Source organism: Salminus brasiliensis, chromosome 2, assembly GCF_030463535.1.
Source record: "Salminus brasiliensis chromosome 2, fSalBra1.hap2, whole genome shotgun sequence".
Classification (NCBI taxonomy): Eukaryota; Metazoa; Chordata; class Actinopteri; order Characiformes; family Bryconidae; genus Salminus; species Salminus brasiliensis.
This window is the reverse complement of record NC_132879.1, coordinates 32,489,044-32,506,932: the sequence shown is the minus strand read 5'-3', so window position 1 is coordinate 32,506,932 and position 17,889 is coordinate 32,489,044. Positions and strand designations below refer to the sequence as shown.

Genomic DNA, 17,889 nt, shown 5'->3' with positions numbered 1-17,889 from the left:
AAGTTGATGGCTGTAGGTCCAACTACCCTCACCCTCATCATTTGCCAATTTATCATCATGATTAGAATCGATTTCATACTTTAAGACACTTCCTCCTCTCCTTCACTATCCTGATCAAAGATGTGTTCCAGAACCTCCTGGGCTGTTAATCTTCTGCTCATATTGCTTATCTTTTCAACCTCTGAGCCCATTCACACCTGGTCACTTCATGTGACTAGTATCTGGACAATTTTAGCCCACATGCAATGGAGTTATGTAAAAACTAAAAGTTTGAGCCTCCTCTCCATTACTACACACACCATAAAACCTCTTCTCTCCCTTCTCCTTCCCATGATCACCATCCCATCTCCTCCTTCTTGTCTAGTTGGTCTTATGCTCAATCTCTGACTGGCAAAAGCAGGGGTCTGACTTCTGGAATCATCAGCTCTTGTCGGGAATCATCAGTTTCTTGAGTTCCCCTTCCTTTGCCAAACGAGCATGGTCTGCACTTTACGCCTGGTAGTCTCTAGTTAGTCACACTGAAAGTCTGATTGCTGTGATGGATAATATATACAAATTTGCTCGTTGTGCTGCAATTATTACTGGTGTTTTGATTGTACTAGGAGGGGTTTTGGTTGTGGAATGTGTCTTGGAGTGACGGATGTGTTTACACTGCTATAACATGTGGCTCAAATGCATCTCAGGCTACCTCTTTATATATTTCCTGTAGGTCAATATGACAGGAGGGTTAACTGTCCATTATGTAATTCAATGAAACATTGACTTTAATATTAAAGCCATAAATATTTAATGCTACAATTTTTATTGTTTCTGTTTCCACAGGCAAGGATAGATATGGGATCAGGTGAAGTAGTCTTGTCCTCCTCTACAGGTGTGCAACTAAATAATCTTCTGGAACACCAGGTTTCTCTTACACTTAAGGGAACCAAACTCAGCATGACTGTGGACAACCTTTTCACAACCTCCATCGAAGTGCAAGGAGGGGAGGACCTCAATATCGATATGGGCGTCTTCCTTGGAGGTGTGAGAGATCTGGACGTTGAATACCTCAGCACTGCTGTCCCTTTCCTCCGTGGCTGCATGAGCAACATCAAGTTTGAGTCCCAGCAGTTTGATATTTTGTCCTCAGAGGCGACCGTCTGCCATGACACCAAAGAAAGCTGCAGTAATGAGTTTGAAGCAGGAGACGGGGAGGCCACTAGCTTTGTCAGTCCAGAATCTTTTGTGTCGTTCCCAACCTGGACCAGGGCCAACACTGGCTCACGCTACATGGAGTTGCTGATGAAAACTACGATTGAGGATGCACTGCTTCTCTTTCACCCTGGTCACCAGTCTGATTTCATTGCTCTGGGCATGACAGGAGGTCACCTAAAAGGTGTGGTAGACCTGGGCGGCGGCATGGTGGTCCTCAACAACCTGAAAGTACAGTTGGACGATGATCAGTGGCACAGGATAAAGATGCAGATTGAGCCAAACACCTTTGAGGTCACTGTGGACAGTGAGTCTGTCGCTCTCCCTCTGAATGGATCAGAAAAACTAGACCTTTTGGGCAACCTGTACTTAGGAGGCATCCAGGGGAAAATGAAAGACGTGTTCCGTGACAGCTACCTCAATCGTATGGAGGAGGAGATCACATCTGAGTCTTTTATCGGCTGTTTAGGAGAAATCAAGGTGAACCAAAAAGACAGAAGCCTACAGGATGCTTTGATAACTAAAGATGTTAATGTGAAATGTGAGGGAGAAGATTATGATTATTCCAGCTATTATGATGTTGAGCCAATCACAACTACAGCTCCACTGCGGATCACGTACGTAAGTGGCAGTAATGAAAGACACTGTTACCCAACTCAGGACACGCCAGAGGTCTTCCGAAACGTCTCGAAACTTTTGGATGTCACCCCTCTGCTGGTTCCTGAGGGTGGAGAAGCTTCTATTGACATCACCAACCTCAACCCAACATTTAATTTGAATGTTGCAGGGATCCGACAATCACAGATCATCTTCACCCTTCAGAGTGATCCTTGGTACGGGCTTGTGGATTTGAACATCAACACTAGGCGCACCAAAAAGTTCACACTCCTAGACGTGGTGAATAAGAAGATTAAGTATTTCCATGATGGCAATGAAAGGTATAACGATCAAATTCAGCTAGAGGTAGTTACACACGGTTACATGCTGCCAGAGTGTTTGAGCACTCCTCAGAAGTATGTGCTTCCAGTGGAAATAATCCCTGTCAATGACATCCCACAGCTTAGTGGAGGAGACATTGCAGTCACAGCAAACGGACGCACCCGCTTGAACCCTAATCTGATCAAAATAGTCGATTCAGATAACCGCTGTGATGAGCTGATTGTAACCGTCACCTCAGAACCAAATCCTAACGGTTACCTAGAGAACGCACAGCATCCTGGCAGGAGCCTGAGACAGTTCACCTGCAGACAGCTTAAGGATGGACTCATTAACTATGTCCACAGTGGAGGCTCAGTCGCTGGACTCACCCTGAAGGTTTCAGACGGGGATCAGATCAGCCAGTCGACGACTTTTAAACTAGCGGTTACACAACCACAGATGAACCTCGTGACCAACACTGGACTTCTCCTCACTCAGGGAGGCAATTCATCCATTGGGATACAAAACCTGGCCGTGTCTGCCACTCCTAGGAATGGAGATATCATATTCAATGTGACACAGCCTTTGAGATTTGGAGAACTGCAAATCATTGGAGATAACGGTGTGCCACAGAGAGTGTCTGTATTCCATCAGTCTGATCTGGAGCAGAATAAACTGAGGTATATCACTACAGTCTCAACTGATTTGGTAGACACCGAAACTGAGTCTGTTCATTTTAATGCCCACCTTGGGCAGTTTACGCTTCCGGACAATGTGTTTATAATTAAGATCATGCCTGCTCAGGTAGGAATAGCCAAGATTCTTCCTCTTGTAATTACAGAAGGTGAGCCAAAAGTCATCAAGCAAGCAGAGTTGGAGGCTGTGGTGAAGGGAAAGGATATTCAGTTAGCATCAATAAAATACATCATTTGGAAGCATCCAGCACTTGGTGCTTTGATGCTGCAAGATAAGGCTCTGTCAGTTGGAGAGAACTTCACTCAACAGGATATTGAGAATGGACATGTCAGTTACAGACCCGCAATCCGCAGGGCTGTTGATGCTGAGGACAATTTTCAGTTTAAAGTATTTGCAGAAGATCAGTACTCTAGAGTGTACACCTATCCAGTCCAAGTTAAAGCTGACTCCAATGCTCCTTCCCTGACCAACGAGAAACTGGTGGTATTGGAAGGTAATGAAAACATCCTAAATAAAGAATACCTCTGGGTGCAGACTCCCACATCTACAGACTTTGTATACAGAGTTGTTGAAGACCCTAAGCATGGACATCTCATCAGAGACTCCCCTCCCGGCGTGCCAAGGTTTGAGGGTGCAATCCGGGTTTTCAGTAATGAAGACCTACTCTTGAACAGGCTTATCTACCAACATGATGGCTCAGAGATCAGCCACGACCAGTTTAGCTTTCTGGTATTTGAAGAAGCTGAGGGCAGCACAGAAGGACAGGAGGTGCTCAGAGGAATATTTAACATAGCTATTCAATACAGAAATGATCACGTACCTCAGAGGGTCATCAATAAACCCTTTAACGTGGTAAGAAATGGGCAGCGTTTGCTGACCACTGATGATATTCTGTTCCGGGATGACGACTCTGACTTTAATGACACCCAGCTGGTCTATGTTCGAATGGGAATTCTCTCAGGTAGCATTGTCTTATCTTCAGACCCATCGCAACCCCTCTACCGCTTCACACAAGCTGACCTGAGAGATGGGAAAGTTCTCTTTGTCCATAATGGTGCCGATCGTGAACGCTTCCAGCTTCAAGTGTCTGACGGTGTGCACAAGACAACAGCCCTGCTCCAGGTGCAGGCAGGTGAGCCATACCTGAATGTAGTCAATAATACTATGGTTGTCATGGACCACGGCAGCACCAAGACTCTGAACACCAGTCTTTTGGGCACAGAATCCAATGTGGACATTAGAAATGCTGCAGAAATTGTGTATGATGTAACCTCCCCTCCCAGCGATGGCAGGATTATAGTCAGTGGTATTGAGGCCAGTCGATTCACGCAGGAGGATCTAAGGAAAGGAGTGGTGTCTTATGAGCACAGCGATCAGAGCCTCAGATCCAAAGATTCGTTCACCTTCACTGTGCGCACAAAAGGCCTGTCGGAGGAAGGAACTTTCAGAATTAAGATCTTCAAGCAAGGATATCTGTCTGAACCTCAGGTCGCCTCCAATCAACAGATCATCGCATATGAAGGGGAGCATTCCGTCATCGACCGAGATCATCTGAGGGTAAGAGTGTTAACGTTTTCAATGCCACTTGTGTTAACTATTTTAATGGCCCTTGACTCAGTTGGGTATAAAATGCTCATTACTGGAAAAGTGGGGTATGAGATGGAGTGCACCACCCTTTGATGTCACTGACTTACAAAATTCAGAAATTTCAAAAGAGCAAGAATTTTGACATAAATATGTGGTTGATATGTTATGCAGCTTCCTTTTTCAGTGTTAATTAGTTTCACACATGAAAGCAGTAGCTGGAGTGTCTGCTTTTAATCTGATAAGGTGATAAATTGTGGTAAATTTACCAGAGGAGACATCACGCTAGCACATGCCAACTAAAGTGTTGGGGTTACTGAAATGTACTAATGTTTAATTTTTGTGAACTGTTTGTGATCTGCTTCTACACTATATGGAAAAATACCTGCTCATTAATTCTTTTGTCTGATATCAACCATTAAAAAATATATATTTGATCCTGCTTTTGTTGGAATAACTGTCTTTACCGTCCAGGGAAGACTTTCAACTAGATTTTGGAGCACTGCTGTGAGGATTTCATTGCATTCAGTGACAAGAGCCTTAGTGAGGATAGGATGTTGGATGATCACCTTTCCACCTCCCCATCTCCAACTCCCCAACTCATCCCAAAGCCATCATTTCAGAGAACACAGTTCCACTGCTCCACAGCTCAATGGTTTATGTTTATCTACTCTAGAGAGTTCTATACGATTGGCAATACATCTCTACACAGGCTAGACAACCTGTGTCAGCAATGGGTGCAACCTAAAGTAGCTGAATGCATTCATTAGAAGGGGTGTCCATAAACATTTGGACAGATTGTGTATAAACACCATTTCAACAGTGTTTTGGTCACAATATCTTTCAGTATAACCATAGAAACACTCTCCAACAATCAACATTTTGTATGGCTGTCTCACATTTGAGCCATAAACGTTTCCAAAACCACAGTGTAACTACTCTCAAGCTTACTGAGCGAATGAAAGGGTTCTCTATGGCAGATTTACTTCCATATCTAAGTTTCTTTTTCCTTAAAATTTCGTAAGTTCATCACATGTTTAACTTAGAATATCGAATATCACATTTACAATGTCTGTGTAATTTTTCTCTGAAATTTATGACTGTGAGTTAAAGCTGAGTCATTCCAGCAAGATATACTAAGCATGTGTTCATGCAAAATGTGCTTGTCAGGCATATACACTATATGTCCAAATGTTTGTGGACAGTCCTTCTAGCATTTAGCTATTTTATTGCACCCATTGCTGACACAGGCATGCAAATGCATACACACAGCTTGTCTAGTCTCTGTAGAAAAGTACTGCCAATAGAATAGGACTTTCTGAAGCAGAGGGGCATAAGGTCCCACACTGGGGGCAGTGAAACTGTGTTCTCTGAAATGATCCAATGCTCCACCCAATAGTTGGGGATCAGGTGGGGTGATGTTCATCCAACATCCTGACCTCACTAAGGCTCTTGTCACCAAGTGCAATCAATTGTCACAGCAATGCTCCAAAATCTAGTAGAAAGCCTTCTTCCCTGGACAGTAGAGTTACTCCAACAAAAGCAGGATCAACTCTTTTTTATCCTTTGTGAAATATTGCTTTAGCAATAGCAGACATCCTCTATTCTTTTTTGAAATTATTAAATGATTATAGTGTTATATGAGTTCCACCTAACAACCTGTGTGACCTCTGGTCTGTATATTTGGCACTTCAGAGTAACAAGTAATGTCACATTTATTCGGAAAGCAGTACAACCTAGGATATTTTAATTTAATACAGTAGAGTGGAAGTAACTCTGTGGGGAAAAATGGAAATACTGTAATGAAATACATATGCTTAAATGAAAGTAGTACATGCCATTTATTACTTCCCAGCACTGTCCAGTGGTCATTTTTATAGCCTGACAAATTCAGGCTGATTTAACATTCACTAAAACCTATCTTATTGCCTCCTCAGGTGGAGCAGGCAGATATTGTGCCTACAGAGATGGTCTTTAGCATCAAAGAACCTCCACGTCTCGGTCATGTGGTCAAAATGACCAACAACTCTGAGAGCACAGCTTCCCCGGTGCTGGACTACATCCACTCCTTCACCCAAGAGGATGTAAACATGGGCACAGTTTTGTACGTGTCTGCCTCGCGGCAAGGTAGAGACCGGTTCGTCCTGGACGTCAGTAATGGCTTCACTACGGTGGAGGACCTCGAGGTTCAGGTAGACATTGTACCCAGGCTAATCCCCATCCAGGTGATGAACTTCACAGTGAGGGAAGGCGGAGCCGTGTCACTCTCTGAGGAAGTGCTCAACATCACACATCCCTTCTACAGATCTGTCAACATCGACTTCATCGTGGAAGAGGCACCTCAGCATGGGGACCTCAGGTACTTGGACCGGGAAGAGGACGGACTTGTCTCCTTCACCTGGGAAGATGTGAGTACAGTCCTATCTCTGGTCTCTCTCTGGTCAGACCATTGCCTGATTAAGCGGTGCACACAATATTGGTAACCTAGCATAGGAACTGTGCAACTGTGCTGTGGCTGGACTAAATGCATGTTGGTTTTATTTAGCATTATAAACCACTATAAAGCTACACTAACTAATTAGGCTAATTTAGTGTCTCTTTCAGCTTCCAGACTCTCAGGAACACTGCATGTACAGAGGTAACCTTGTTGTCATGTATTACAGGAAACAAAATGACAAAACAGCACTACATCATAATAACAAAGAACCAAATAAATACAACAGGATTTTCCTGTTGGGGAAAATAATTAGCTTTCAGTGACCTTATGATTACATACATTTAATTTTCTCCATCATTTGAACCCTGTGCTGCTCTATACACTGTGCAAACAATGAATGAATGTGCAAATAATGGATGAATAGATTAATAAAAATGCCATAAATTCTTTGGAAAAAGAACATTTTACCTTTTCCTGTAAAGTTACAGTTTTGGAGATACATGCTTTTCATTGGACAGCGAATCAGATACCAATACAAATAGATATTGTTATTACTTGTAATTTTGCCTTAGTATACCTCCTCAATGGATTTGAAATGAAGCAATTATTAAAGTGCTGACTTTCAGCTTTACTTGAAGGAGTTGCAAAAATAATGGTAGTAATATATCTATAGAAATTACATCCATTTTTCACAGTCATTTCATTTTCACAGACTCAAAAGTAACTAATTATTATTATACTACTTTACTATTTCTTTGTTTTAAACTCTAGGATTATTACTTATAATCTACTATAATTGACTATGTTTAATATTTGGAGGCAGATCCTTTCAGTCAGTGAGTGCCTGAAGTCTGGAACCCATAGACATCACCAAATGCTGAGTTTCTTTCCTTAGGATGCTTTGCAAGGCCTTTACAGCAGCTGCCTTCAATTGTTCTTTGTTTGTGGGTTTTTTTGCCTTCAGTTTTGTCTTCAGTCTGTGAAAAGCATGCTCAATTGGGTTAAGGTCAGACAACTGAATCTGCAATTTATCATTAACATTTCATGCCTTATTCCCTTAAAAAAGACCACAGACCGCTGGTGGGCCTAAAGTGTTATTCCAACCTTCTATTACCAAAGAATAGCCCCACTAGTTTGTACAGAAGTCAAAGGGTTATCATCTATCTACAGTGCAGTACAGTGACAAGAAGCTGGTGTCTGGCTATGCATCACGTTTGCAGCAGGTCATGACAGCAAAAGGCTGCTCTACTAAGTACTGAAGACGCTTGTCTGAAAGTTAATTTAGTCAATTTTGCTAATAAACCTAATTCGAAGCTAAAATAATTTTGATTGGAACTGTATGTCACCATGTGGATGTGCACTTGGGGACTGACTACTAGCTACTGGAGCTGCTGTGAAAGCAGCGGAAATGGTGGATTACACCTTTGCTATTCTGTTGTCTTTCGAGTGTCGCCACCGTTTTGTTCTGCTAAAAAAAAAGAAAAGCCTAAATCCTATCACACCACAAAAGAGACTGGGAGCGACCAAGGAGGTTTTTGTTTGCGTAATTAAAAGGACGAGAAGAAGGAGACAGCCTGGCACTTTGGTTATTCTGAGACAAATACATTCTCTCCCCAGTATTAGCTGTATCATTTAAGCACAGCCAGGCATAAAATAGCATTTTCTGCATCTTAATTACAAACCATTCACAGAATAATAGCCATTGAGCCAGACTTTGATCAACTTGGTTGTTTGTACCGCAGAACACTGATGTTCTCTGTGTTCAAGTGACAGAAGGAATCAATGTCTCCTGTCTGGCTTTCTCTTCTCCTCTTTCTTTCTTTCTTTCTTTCTTTTTTTCTCATGTTTTTTGTCTTTGTTCAACGTGATCTCGACTGTCTTTGAGTCCTCTCAGAGCAGGCTTTTGCTATAGCCGCTAGCTGTGCGTCCGAAGGTCTGCTTGTGGAAAGAGTGAGGGTGAAATGACTGGGTTCTGGTGGAAAAGTGCTATGTGTCATGTGAGTGTAGCGGTGCTGAGTCTCATGGAGGTGGTTAGACGCTGTTCTTATGGCTGCAGTGTGGGGCTTGGCCTCGGTTCATTCCTTGTTCAAGCACGGGTGGAAAGTCTGACGGAGCTGCCCTGCTGCCCCAAGCCAAAATAAACTGGCCCATATATTCCTATAATAAAGCATCCACACACACGGTTCTTACTGAGAACCACCAGTCTGTCAAAGACCCCACTGTGAAGAAAGATCAATGCAGCCTGGAGAACTGAACCCAGATCAGACAATTCTGGAACTGAAGCTTACTGAATGTTACTGCTTTGCTAAATTGGATGGGTGGCTCTGCTGGACTGGTCTATAAAAGAAGATGAGTTGTCATGGAACAAATGCTTCTCCATGTTTATCCTGAACAAACAGGAGTTTATGGTGTTTTAATGCTGAGGTGCAAGTAATTGCTTAGGTTACTTCTAGGGTTAGGATAGTTTTTTAGGCTTAGGATGACGCCCCCACTTTGGTTTTCATGTAGGTGCCCGAACAAATCCACACCAACAGGCGAGTGGAAAACCCAATAGTCAGTTTACAACATTTCTAGACAGAGTATTCGTCAGACAAAGCTGTGGGTACGATTTCACTCTCCATAGCATCCTTCCTGCTATGTCTTTATAGAGTTTTTTGTTTTATTATGCAATGCAGCACAAGAGTACTTCAGCAGGACTCTAAATGAGTACCATATTGAGGGAGAAAGCTGCAGACTAGCACTTGGAAAGAAGCGAAACCAGAGTATAATGGCCTCTAAATGAAAGAGGCATGCATCATGCTCATTATCAGACATCATTGGGAATTTCTCCACTCACTTATGTGGGACCCGTGGTTCTTTTCATGCTGTTGTTTGGCGTTTATGAACGGTAGAAGAGGCACACACGAGTTGAAAAGTGGAAAACCAAATAGGCTCCCAGCATTATGGGGCTCAATTAATGCTGGTGCTCCAAACTCTGGAGAACACACAAGTAACTGTCCAGTGAGTTCAAAATACATAATGATCGAATATGTAAATGTATAAAAGGTTGCTTTTTCTGGGTAACACCGATTTGCCAGATAAGCCCTTGCAATCAGTGAAAACACAGAGCCGCTCCATTCATGAGGTGGTGATCATCTGGAGGCCATTACAATCTGCACATAGCAGTGTGTACTAGAGCCTGCTGGTGCGGCTCACGCTCTACAGCAGCCTGGGGCGAAAGCACGCCATCACACCAGCAGTTAATGAGTGCAATGAACATATGTATACAAGGACTTTGTCTCAGGGTTTACATCTGTGGAAGAGTGTTGCACAGAAATAACGATACACATGCAAGCACATATATATACACACACACACAATTACAGCACTGTGTACTTGTCAGTACGAATTGTGTAAGTACTTACGCGTGTCACTTATGCCATGTGGTAGCACAAATAGTCATTTACTGTGAATGTGTGTGTGTGTGATTGTTAAGTATTGGTTGTAGCTCATTTTGGTGTATAGAGCAGTGTATAAAGCAGTCTGTGAGGCTCAACTGTGAACGTTCAATGATTTTAAAGGTACACTAGATTTACTCTCCTACGAGAAAAGTACCTTTTAGTAGTGTAACTTTTATTAAAAGAGAGATTTTAAATAAAAAGCCAGGATCAGAAGAAAAAAATCACAGTCATCAATGAGGCCTGTGCAAAAGGCACATGCTCGGCTTTGTCTCAGACCTTGACTGGGAAGGCCTTAGAATTCCACCAACTGTAAGTAGAAACTGGCCACAATAAGCTAAAGTGAGAGCTACAGTTAATTAAAAGAATGCTGTGCCAACTGTGAAGCATGGGGGCGAATCTAACATGTTTTGGGGTTGCACTGCTATCAGTGGCATTGGCAGTATTGTTTGAGTGTAGGGAAGAATGAATCCCGCAAAATACAAGTAAAGTCTAGATATAAATGACCAGCCATCTGCAAAAAATGCTAAAGCTGAAAAAAAGATGTCTTCTACAACAGGATAAAAACAGGAGACCTCAAAATCCACCATGGAGTACCTGAAGAGACACAAACTAACCCGTTTTCAAAATGGCACTAACAGTCTCCTTACCTAAATACCAAAGAAAATGTGGATAGAAGCATTAATCCCTTAATAAAACACTCCAAGGCTTGTTGCACACTGAAGTGTATTATTCAGTAAATACAAGGACTTCTGTACTAACTGGTGGGGCTATTCTTTAGCTATTCTATGGCAGGCCATAGGCTTTTAAAGGGGTTAAACAATCTGTGCATGCAGGACAGCCACCCAGGAACATCTCAGAAGAATTAAAACCTACAAAATAATTCACCTAAAAGAACTGAAGGACATTTCGCTGCTACCAAACATGTTGTTTTCCTGCTGAGATTTCTCCCAAAGGGTATGTTACTAAGTGCTGACTTTATTAGAAAAGACAGAGTAATTGTTTACACAAAAAGTATCACCTTATGTTTGATTATATACACAGACTGTGTTCATTACTTTTTCATTAGAAATATAACAATGTCAATATGTAATTTGTCCAAGGGTACAAGATTTGTCAGGATTAAATTTTCTGTTTGTTTGAGTGTTCTTGTATTGTACATTAACTTTACAGTGTTGATTTAGAGGTGGGGTAATTTGACCATAATATATCACTACCATGGCAAATTATATCACAGTAAGCTTTGCTTACGAGAGAAAGAACACTGGTTGAAGGTGCCAGAGGATGCATTTATTGAGTGTTTTAAGTTAAGCTAAGGTTGGTGTATGAATAATAAGTGTGTGACTTTGGGCTGAAAATGCTCAGTGGCATGTTTACAACCCTGTTGTTTTGCCTTAGAATGAAACACAATTATTTTTTCTTTTATGGTGGGCTTGTAAAAAAAAAGCACTGCTTTTTGAGATTGGTTTATGTAACCAATATGGCCTACAGCCACATAGCATTGGATAGCCTAGCATAGCTTAGAACTTTAACAAGAACATTTATTTTGTAATTATTCAAAATACTGTGTGTTTCTGTATAGTGTTGCTGTAGCTTTGAGCCTAGCACCCGCTTGCTTCCCCACGGTCCATGGAAGTCCCCCAGCTTCCTTGTTGGGCAGCTTACCGGCCCTTCTCCCTTCCCCAGTGGGCCCAGCAATAGCTTTTAGCTTTTCATAGACTTCCATATTTTCCCAAAGTAGCCGCATGTCCATTTTGAGGGCCTACATATGACGAGTTTCTACACACAGTAGAAAGTAAATACCGTGTCTTACATTCTAAGCCACCCTTAACTTTAACTACATAAAATGTGAATTATTAACCTCACAACTTCTCAAACTTCAGGAAAGCCAACTGTGATGATACAATATCATACACTGACATCTTATTATCACCTTAACAGTTGTATATGCTCTCTCTTTTCATGCTCAGGTGCAGAAAGGTCTGATCTACTACTATCACGACAGCACAGAGACCACAGAGGACAGCCTCACTCTCTCCGCCTCAGCTTTCGAGATCAGCCGCCGCAGCCAACCCATCACCATCAGCATCACAGTCATGCCAGTTAATGACGAGCCACCCCAGCTACAGCGCAACACTGGCCTGGAGGTACAGCTTTAAAGCTATTCCATCTCTCCTTTAGGTTCGCTCTCACGGACCCCCATGGCCAGAAGGGCCTCTGTAGAATTAAAGAGTGTCTTAGAGAGACCTTAAAGGTCCTGGAACAGACACAAGGTCGGAAAATACCGACCGGCTCTTCTGCCACAACTGGAAACGAGTGTGTCATGTTTTTTTGACGTTGCCTGTGGTCTCGCATCGCCTTGGTAACTCATATTTTTGGAAAACCATGACTGTAGCAGGAATTCGGCTTCTGGGATCTGAGAGCAGCCTGGCCAATCCGAGTCACCATTACTATCCCGCAAAATGTGAAATAATGATACGTCTTTTTCCACACGTACAGACTGTATGCTCTCTCTCTCTCTCTCCCTCTGCTTACCTCTTGCTCCCTCTGTGTTCCGACCTCTGTCTCTATCTGTCTCTGTCACTCTGTCTCCGGCTTTTTTTTCCCCCGGCCCCCTACCCCTCTCTCTCTTTCCCTTTTTGTCTCTTTCTTCCACTCTTTCTTTATCTTCTCTTTTCCTACCCCTCTCCACCTTTCTCTCTGCCGCTCTCCTTCACACTCTCTCTCTTTCTGTCTTAAAGCCTATTTTTTGTTTACTGCCCCCTCTCTATCTCTCTTTTTCTATCTATCTCTCTCTCTCTCCCTATCTCTCTTCCTCTCTCTACGCTGTGTTGATTTAAGGCAGGAAGCTGCAGTGTTGTATGACCTGCAGCAGATGATCAGACATGATGAATAACATGGTGGTGACACAGATCCTGCCCAGTCCAGCTCCAGCTGGCATACATTACAGCTCTCCCCTCCAAACACTCAGCAGCCTCTCCTTCTGCCTTACAATGCTCAGCCCATCACTTATACATTCACTGGATACCAGGTCTCAAGGATATGCTCCCACAGACTACAGCCCACACAGCACACACACACACCCACACACAAGGCACGCTCAGCAGCATGTAGAGTCTCTGCGCTGTGCAATGGAGAGACTCCGGGGTACACAGCAGCCCAATCAGAGAGTGATTGTGACTCTCCGTAATAACGGCCTGTTAAGTCTCTCTCAAACACAGCTCTGCTCCCTCTGCGAGTCGAAATTAAATTTGCCGCACAGCATCCGATCAATGTTATATGCATTACACATTGATTATGAAGAAATATCAATTTCCTACACAATTTGGAGGATAATTGTGGTATGAAATTGTGCTGACTGGAGTTGCAGGGAATAATGTACTGATGCTGCCACCAAGTGGTGGATGCTTTAAACTCCACATGCGATATGCTGTGTTATGAGATGCAAGTCTCCCCATAGGCACTAGAGGGCATTACTGATATAAATGCACATGCACACTGCCCCTATGAATTACACGTAACTTGCATTGCCACTGACAAGGTGAATACTTTGTAGTTTAATGCGGTATTGCACTTTGGGTATGGGGTTTAAATAAGTACCCTCTCTGCTCTCAAACATGCGCCGTTTGGAAATAGCTTCCCTAAAAGTTAATGGAATTGTAGACCTTGCTTATCTGGGCCACTGCTTCGTGAACTGAATTTCTCTGCCCAACTCTCCCCCACCCCTCTCTCTTGCCCTCTCTGGTTTTGTCTAGAGAGTGGTAGATGGAGGCAGCAGAGGGGAGTAAGGCCGAATAAATCGATATGACTCTTTCACTGCACGCCTCTCCGTTCTCCCTACTGACTCCTGCTATTTAAGAAAGTCTTTCAGGAGATCTGCTCTGGCTCTTTCAATTAATGTTCCATTCAGCTCTGCAGCCATTACGGGTCCATTAGAGCCCGCCAAGGCCTGAGAGACCAATCTCCCTTTGCAATGCTCTTTATCTTCAGATAACACGCCAAGCTGCTACACTCCACAGCAAACAATCAAACCCTTTCAGGGATCTCTTTTCCACTGCTTTGTTTTGTTTTCTAATCTTGTTTGCACCCTTCCCCCCCTCTCCTATAGGTTCTGGTTGGCGAAGAATCGGAAATCACAAGCAGACTGTTGAACACAGAAGATCTGGACACCCCTCCAGACGAGCTGGTTTACACAATAGAGACGCCAACTAATGGAATAATTGCTCTGAAAGAGTCACCTGACGACAGTATTAAAACTTTCACCCAAGCTCAGATCAACAACGGCGAGGTCATTTTCATCCATGAAGGTACCATATTGCAAATGTCAATGGCCTTCATAAAATAAAGAGACACAGCTTTAGAAATAGCCTCATACACTCAAAAAATATCTTCTATTTGACTAAAACACAACTAAATTTGGTCTGAAAGTATGTTTGCCTAAATCAATTAAATTACACTAAATTACAAAGTAACCAGGCCAGTTAACATCAAAAATATAATAATAATTGACATTGTAACAATTACCATCTTCACAAATGTTGATGGCACAACCCTGTATTAGTGCATGAAGGCTCACTGTAGCATTTAGCCAACATAAAGCCACCCTGTCATCAACAGAGATGCCCAGTATGCAAATAGATGGTGCCAGGAGCCAATGGGAAAGGTGTTAGTTTTACTAATCAAGGTTGCACTGCCAAAACATAATGCATTTAACATCATCACCAATCCTGGAAATGCACTCTCAAGCTCCAAATTGTCAGGGCCCTATCTTACACCCTGCACAAGATGCGTCACGTCACGATGCTCATTGCTATCTTATACCCCGTCTATTTTCACACCTTCTGCCTGTGTAAGCTGTCCGGTGCGCGCGTGACGGCTCGGCTAAAGATCGCTAAAATAGTGTCCTCAGTGGCCAATGAAATTAGTTATGGGCGTGACCATGCCAAAAGGCCCCTCATGTGCAGCAGTTTATTTGGAACAGCTCATTTATTTAGGTTACTAAAACACAATGCACTTATGTTCAGATTCCAACGTAACTGATGTGTCACACCAGCATATTATCTTTATATAAAGCCACAACCAAACAACAGCCACTGAAATCTATCTATTTTTTTCTATTTTTTATGTCTTATAAGTCTTTTAAAGCCGCAGGAAACCTAAATCTGTGGTTTCTTTCTAATTAGGCTCATCTTGATCTTATGACCACCACCACACCTTCTCTCCTTTTCGCTCCTAATCACAAGTGTTGCCCTCACCAATCACAAGGCTGGTGTGGTTTGTTCCTGTGGTGAATTTCCTTTTAGATTTTCCTCTCATCTCCTTCTTGCTTTTATAAAGCTTTGCACTCATGAGCTTGGGAGACACCGCTGGCAGAAGCCTCACTCTCAAAGTAGAGAACAAAGGAGAGGGTTTTTTACACCAAAACATCCCTTATTTGACGATTATTACATAGTCCATACATGGTAAACATACCAAAGTTGGTACTGAAACGGTTAAGAGGAATATATTACTTTCCTCAGAGAAGCTGCTGTGACACTGGACATTTCAAGCTTACTCTGTATGGTTTCCCTTTTGATTTTCTGACCTCTGGTTTTCTGACGTACATGGTCACACCTCGAGCAATAAACAGCCACTTCTGGCAACAGCCTTGTAGAAGTTGAAGCTGTGCTATGTCAAAGGTAATATAGGATTTAGAGAAGCATTCACGTGAATTGTTCACTAGCAGCAAGCAAGATATAGGTTGAGCACAGGGGCCAAAACATCAAACTTACCTAGCACTAGGCAAAGCAAGTTTATTTACAGCACATTTCATACAGATAGGCAATTTAAGCTGCTTTGAAAACTAGAATAAAGACAATGAGCTAGAGAGCTAAAGCTAATCCAACCTACTAAACTAACCAAGCTACCAATATAATCTGACCTGATCTTACTTTGGTCTGCATGTTTGTTCCTTCCATTAACCCGCCAGCCATGCCAGCATTATGTATGTGTATATCTTGGATGCAGCTTACTATCTTTAAAGGCATGGACACATAAAGGCTGGTTTATAGTGAGTGAGTGAATGCTACGGGTCTTGTTCAGAGTGTTAATAGTGCAACATACTCAATAGAGTATTAGGACCACGGCCAGTTACTTTTTTATACATTTTATTAACATAATTGTTGTGCCATTTACACAATTTTATATTAAACTGAGATCTCTGAGACTGTAAAATCTTCATGAGCTTGGATTCGGCTCAGTTCAAGAATCTTCTGTTGAGCATGCTCTTCTACAGTAATGTCTTAGGTGGTCTTTAACCATGCCCTGCTTGATCCTGATCTTGCCTGTATCTGTTCATAAATCAGGGATTATAATGGCATGTTATGATATGTTATTGCAAAGTCTAGTTCTCTTAGACTTACTGAACTGATCAATATGGAATTTGCATTGTGGGTTTTACCCAGATTTTCTTAGATGGTGTTAAAATAGTTTATGGTGAGATTATAAGCCTGTGGATAAAACCTTTTGCACTGAGTAGTTCTCTGTATATCAAGGTGAACAATGCTCAGGAACATCTATGAAACACCAGAGACCTGGACTGGAAGTTCTAGGCTGGTGTGATATGATTTCTAATGTATTACTTTTATTTTAGGGTTTAGTCAAACCCTCAGTTTCTTGCTGGTTCTTAATTGAACCACAGTGAAAAGAACTTACCTGACAGCAAACGATTTCATCCAGAGAAAAACGTGGGAACTCCAGGGAAACTCATTAGAGCATTATTAAGCATATGTATCTGACTAATGAAAGCTGTTTCTCCCAATAGGATCTGAATCGGGTGGTTTCAGCTTCACAGTGACAGATGGAGACCACACCTCTCCTCTCTACCACTTTGCCATCATTGCCAGACAGCTAACAATCTCTGTGGAGGCACATGGCGAGCTCTTGGTCTTCCCAGGTGGGTTTTTCAGTGGCTAACTTACTTTCTCACATATAAACCCAACACTGTGCCCTGGCCATGCAAGTACACTCACTTTGTGGCATGAGAGTTAATTGATATTTGAGAGATACTGCAGGCAACAGCTTAATTATCTCATACAGTCAAACCAAACAGACTATCCCCTAATGCAGGAAAGGAGACTATGGCTTTACTAAAGCAAACTAAATATGCCTTAATCTGTTTCACAGAACATATAGAGAATGAATAAAGAAAAGAATAAGGTTATCTAACTCGTTCTTCTTGCAGGCTCCAGGCAAGTGATCAGTCGGGATATCCTCCGAGCAGTGACCAGTGAGGATGGAGACGAAATCAGTTACTCTCTGCTAAGGCCTCCACGCCTAGGACGCCTGATCAAGCCCAACCAGAGTGGACAGTTTGAGGAAATCACCAAATTCACACAAACTGAGGTGACTTTACCACTGTTTTACTGTATTTAAAATTACTATGCTTTTATTTTAAGATTAAGATTTTCAAGTCTTAAATATTATGAATGAAATATTCCCCTTGTCAAAATCAAACCAAATCATTTATTTATCGTTTATTTGTCACATATGGCAGAAAATGATTTGATGACTGTCTGGTGACATGAAAAACAAGGTAGAAAGACAAGACATGTTGGATACAAAAAAAATATGTAGAGGTAAAGATAT

At 42.2% G+C, this 17,889-nt stretch overlaps 1 protein-coding gene across 1 annotated transcript in view; it reads left to right on the top strand.

Annotated features, from left to right (window-relative positions):
* The window catches only part of cspg4 (chondroitin sulfate proteoglycan 4), a 66,201-nt gene that overhangs the window by 41,607 nt on the left and 6,705 nt on the right, over positions 1-17,889 (top strand). The window contains exons 3-8 of the mRNA XM_072672411.1: positions 823-4,362; positions 6,327-6,797; positions 12,234-12,410; positions 14,372-14,570; positions 17,066-17,197; positions 17,486-17,646. Of these exons, the coding sequence (XP_072528512.1) occupies positions 823-4,362; positions 6,327-6,797; positions 12,234-12,410; positions 14,372-14,570; positions 17,066-17,197; positions 17,486-17,646 (4,680 nt within the window). The remainder of the gene's footprint in view (positions 1-822; positions 4,363-6,326; positions 6,798-12,233; positions 12,411-14,371; positions 14,571-17,065; positions 17,198-17,485; positions 17,647-17,889) is intronic.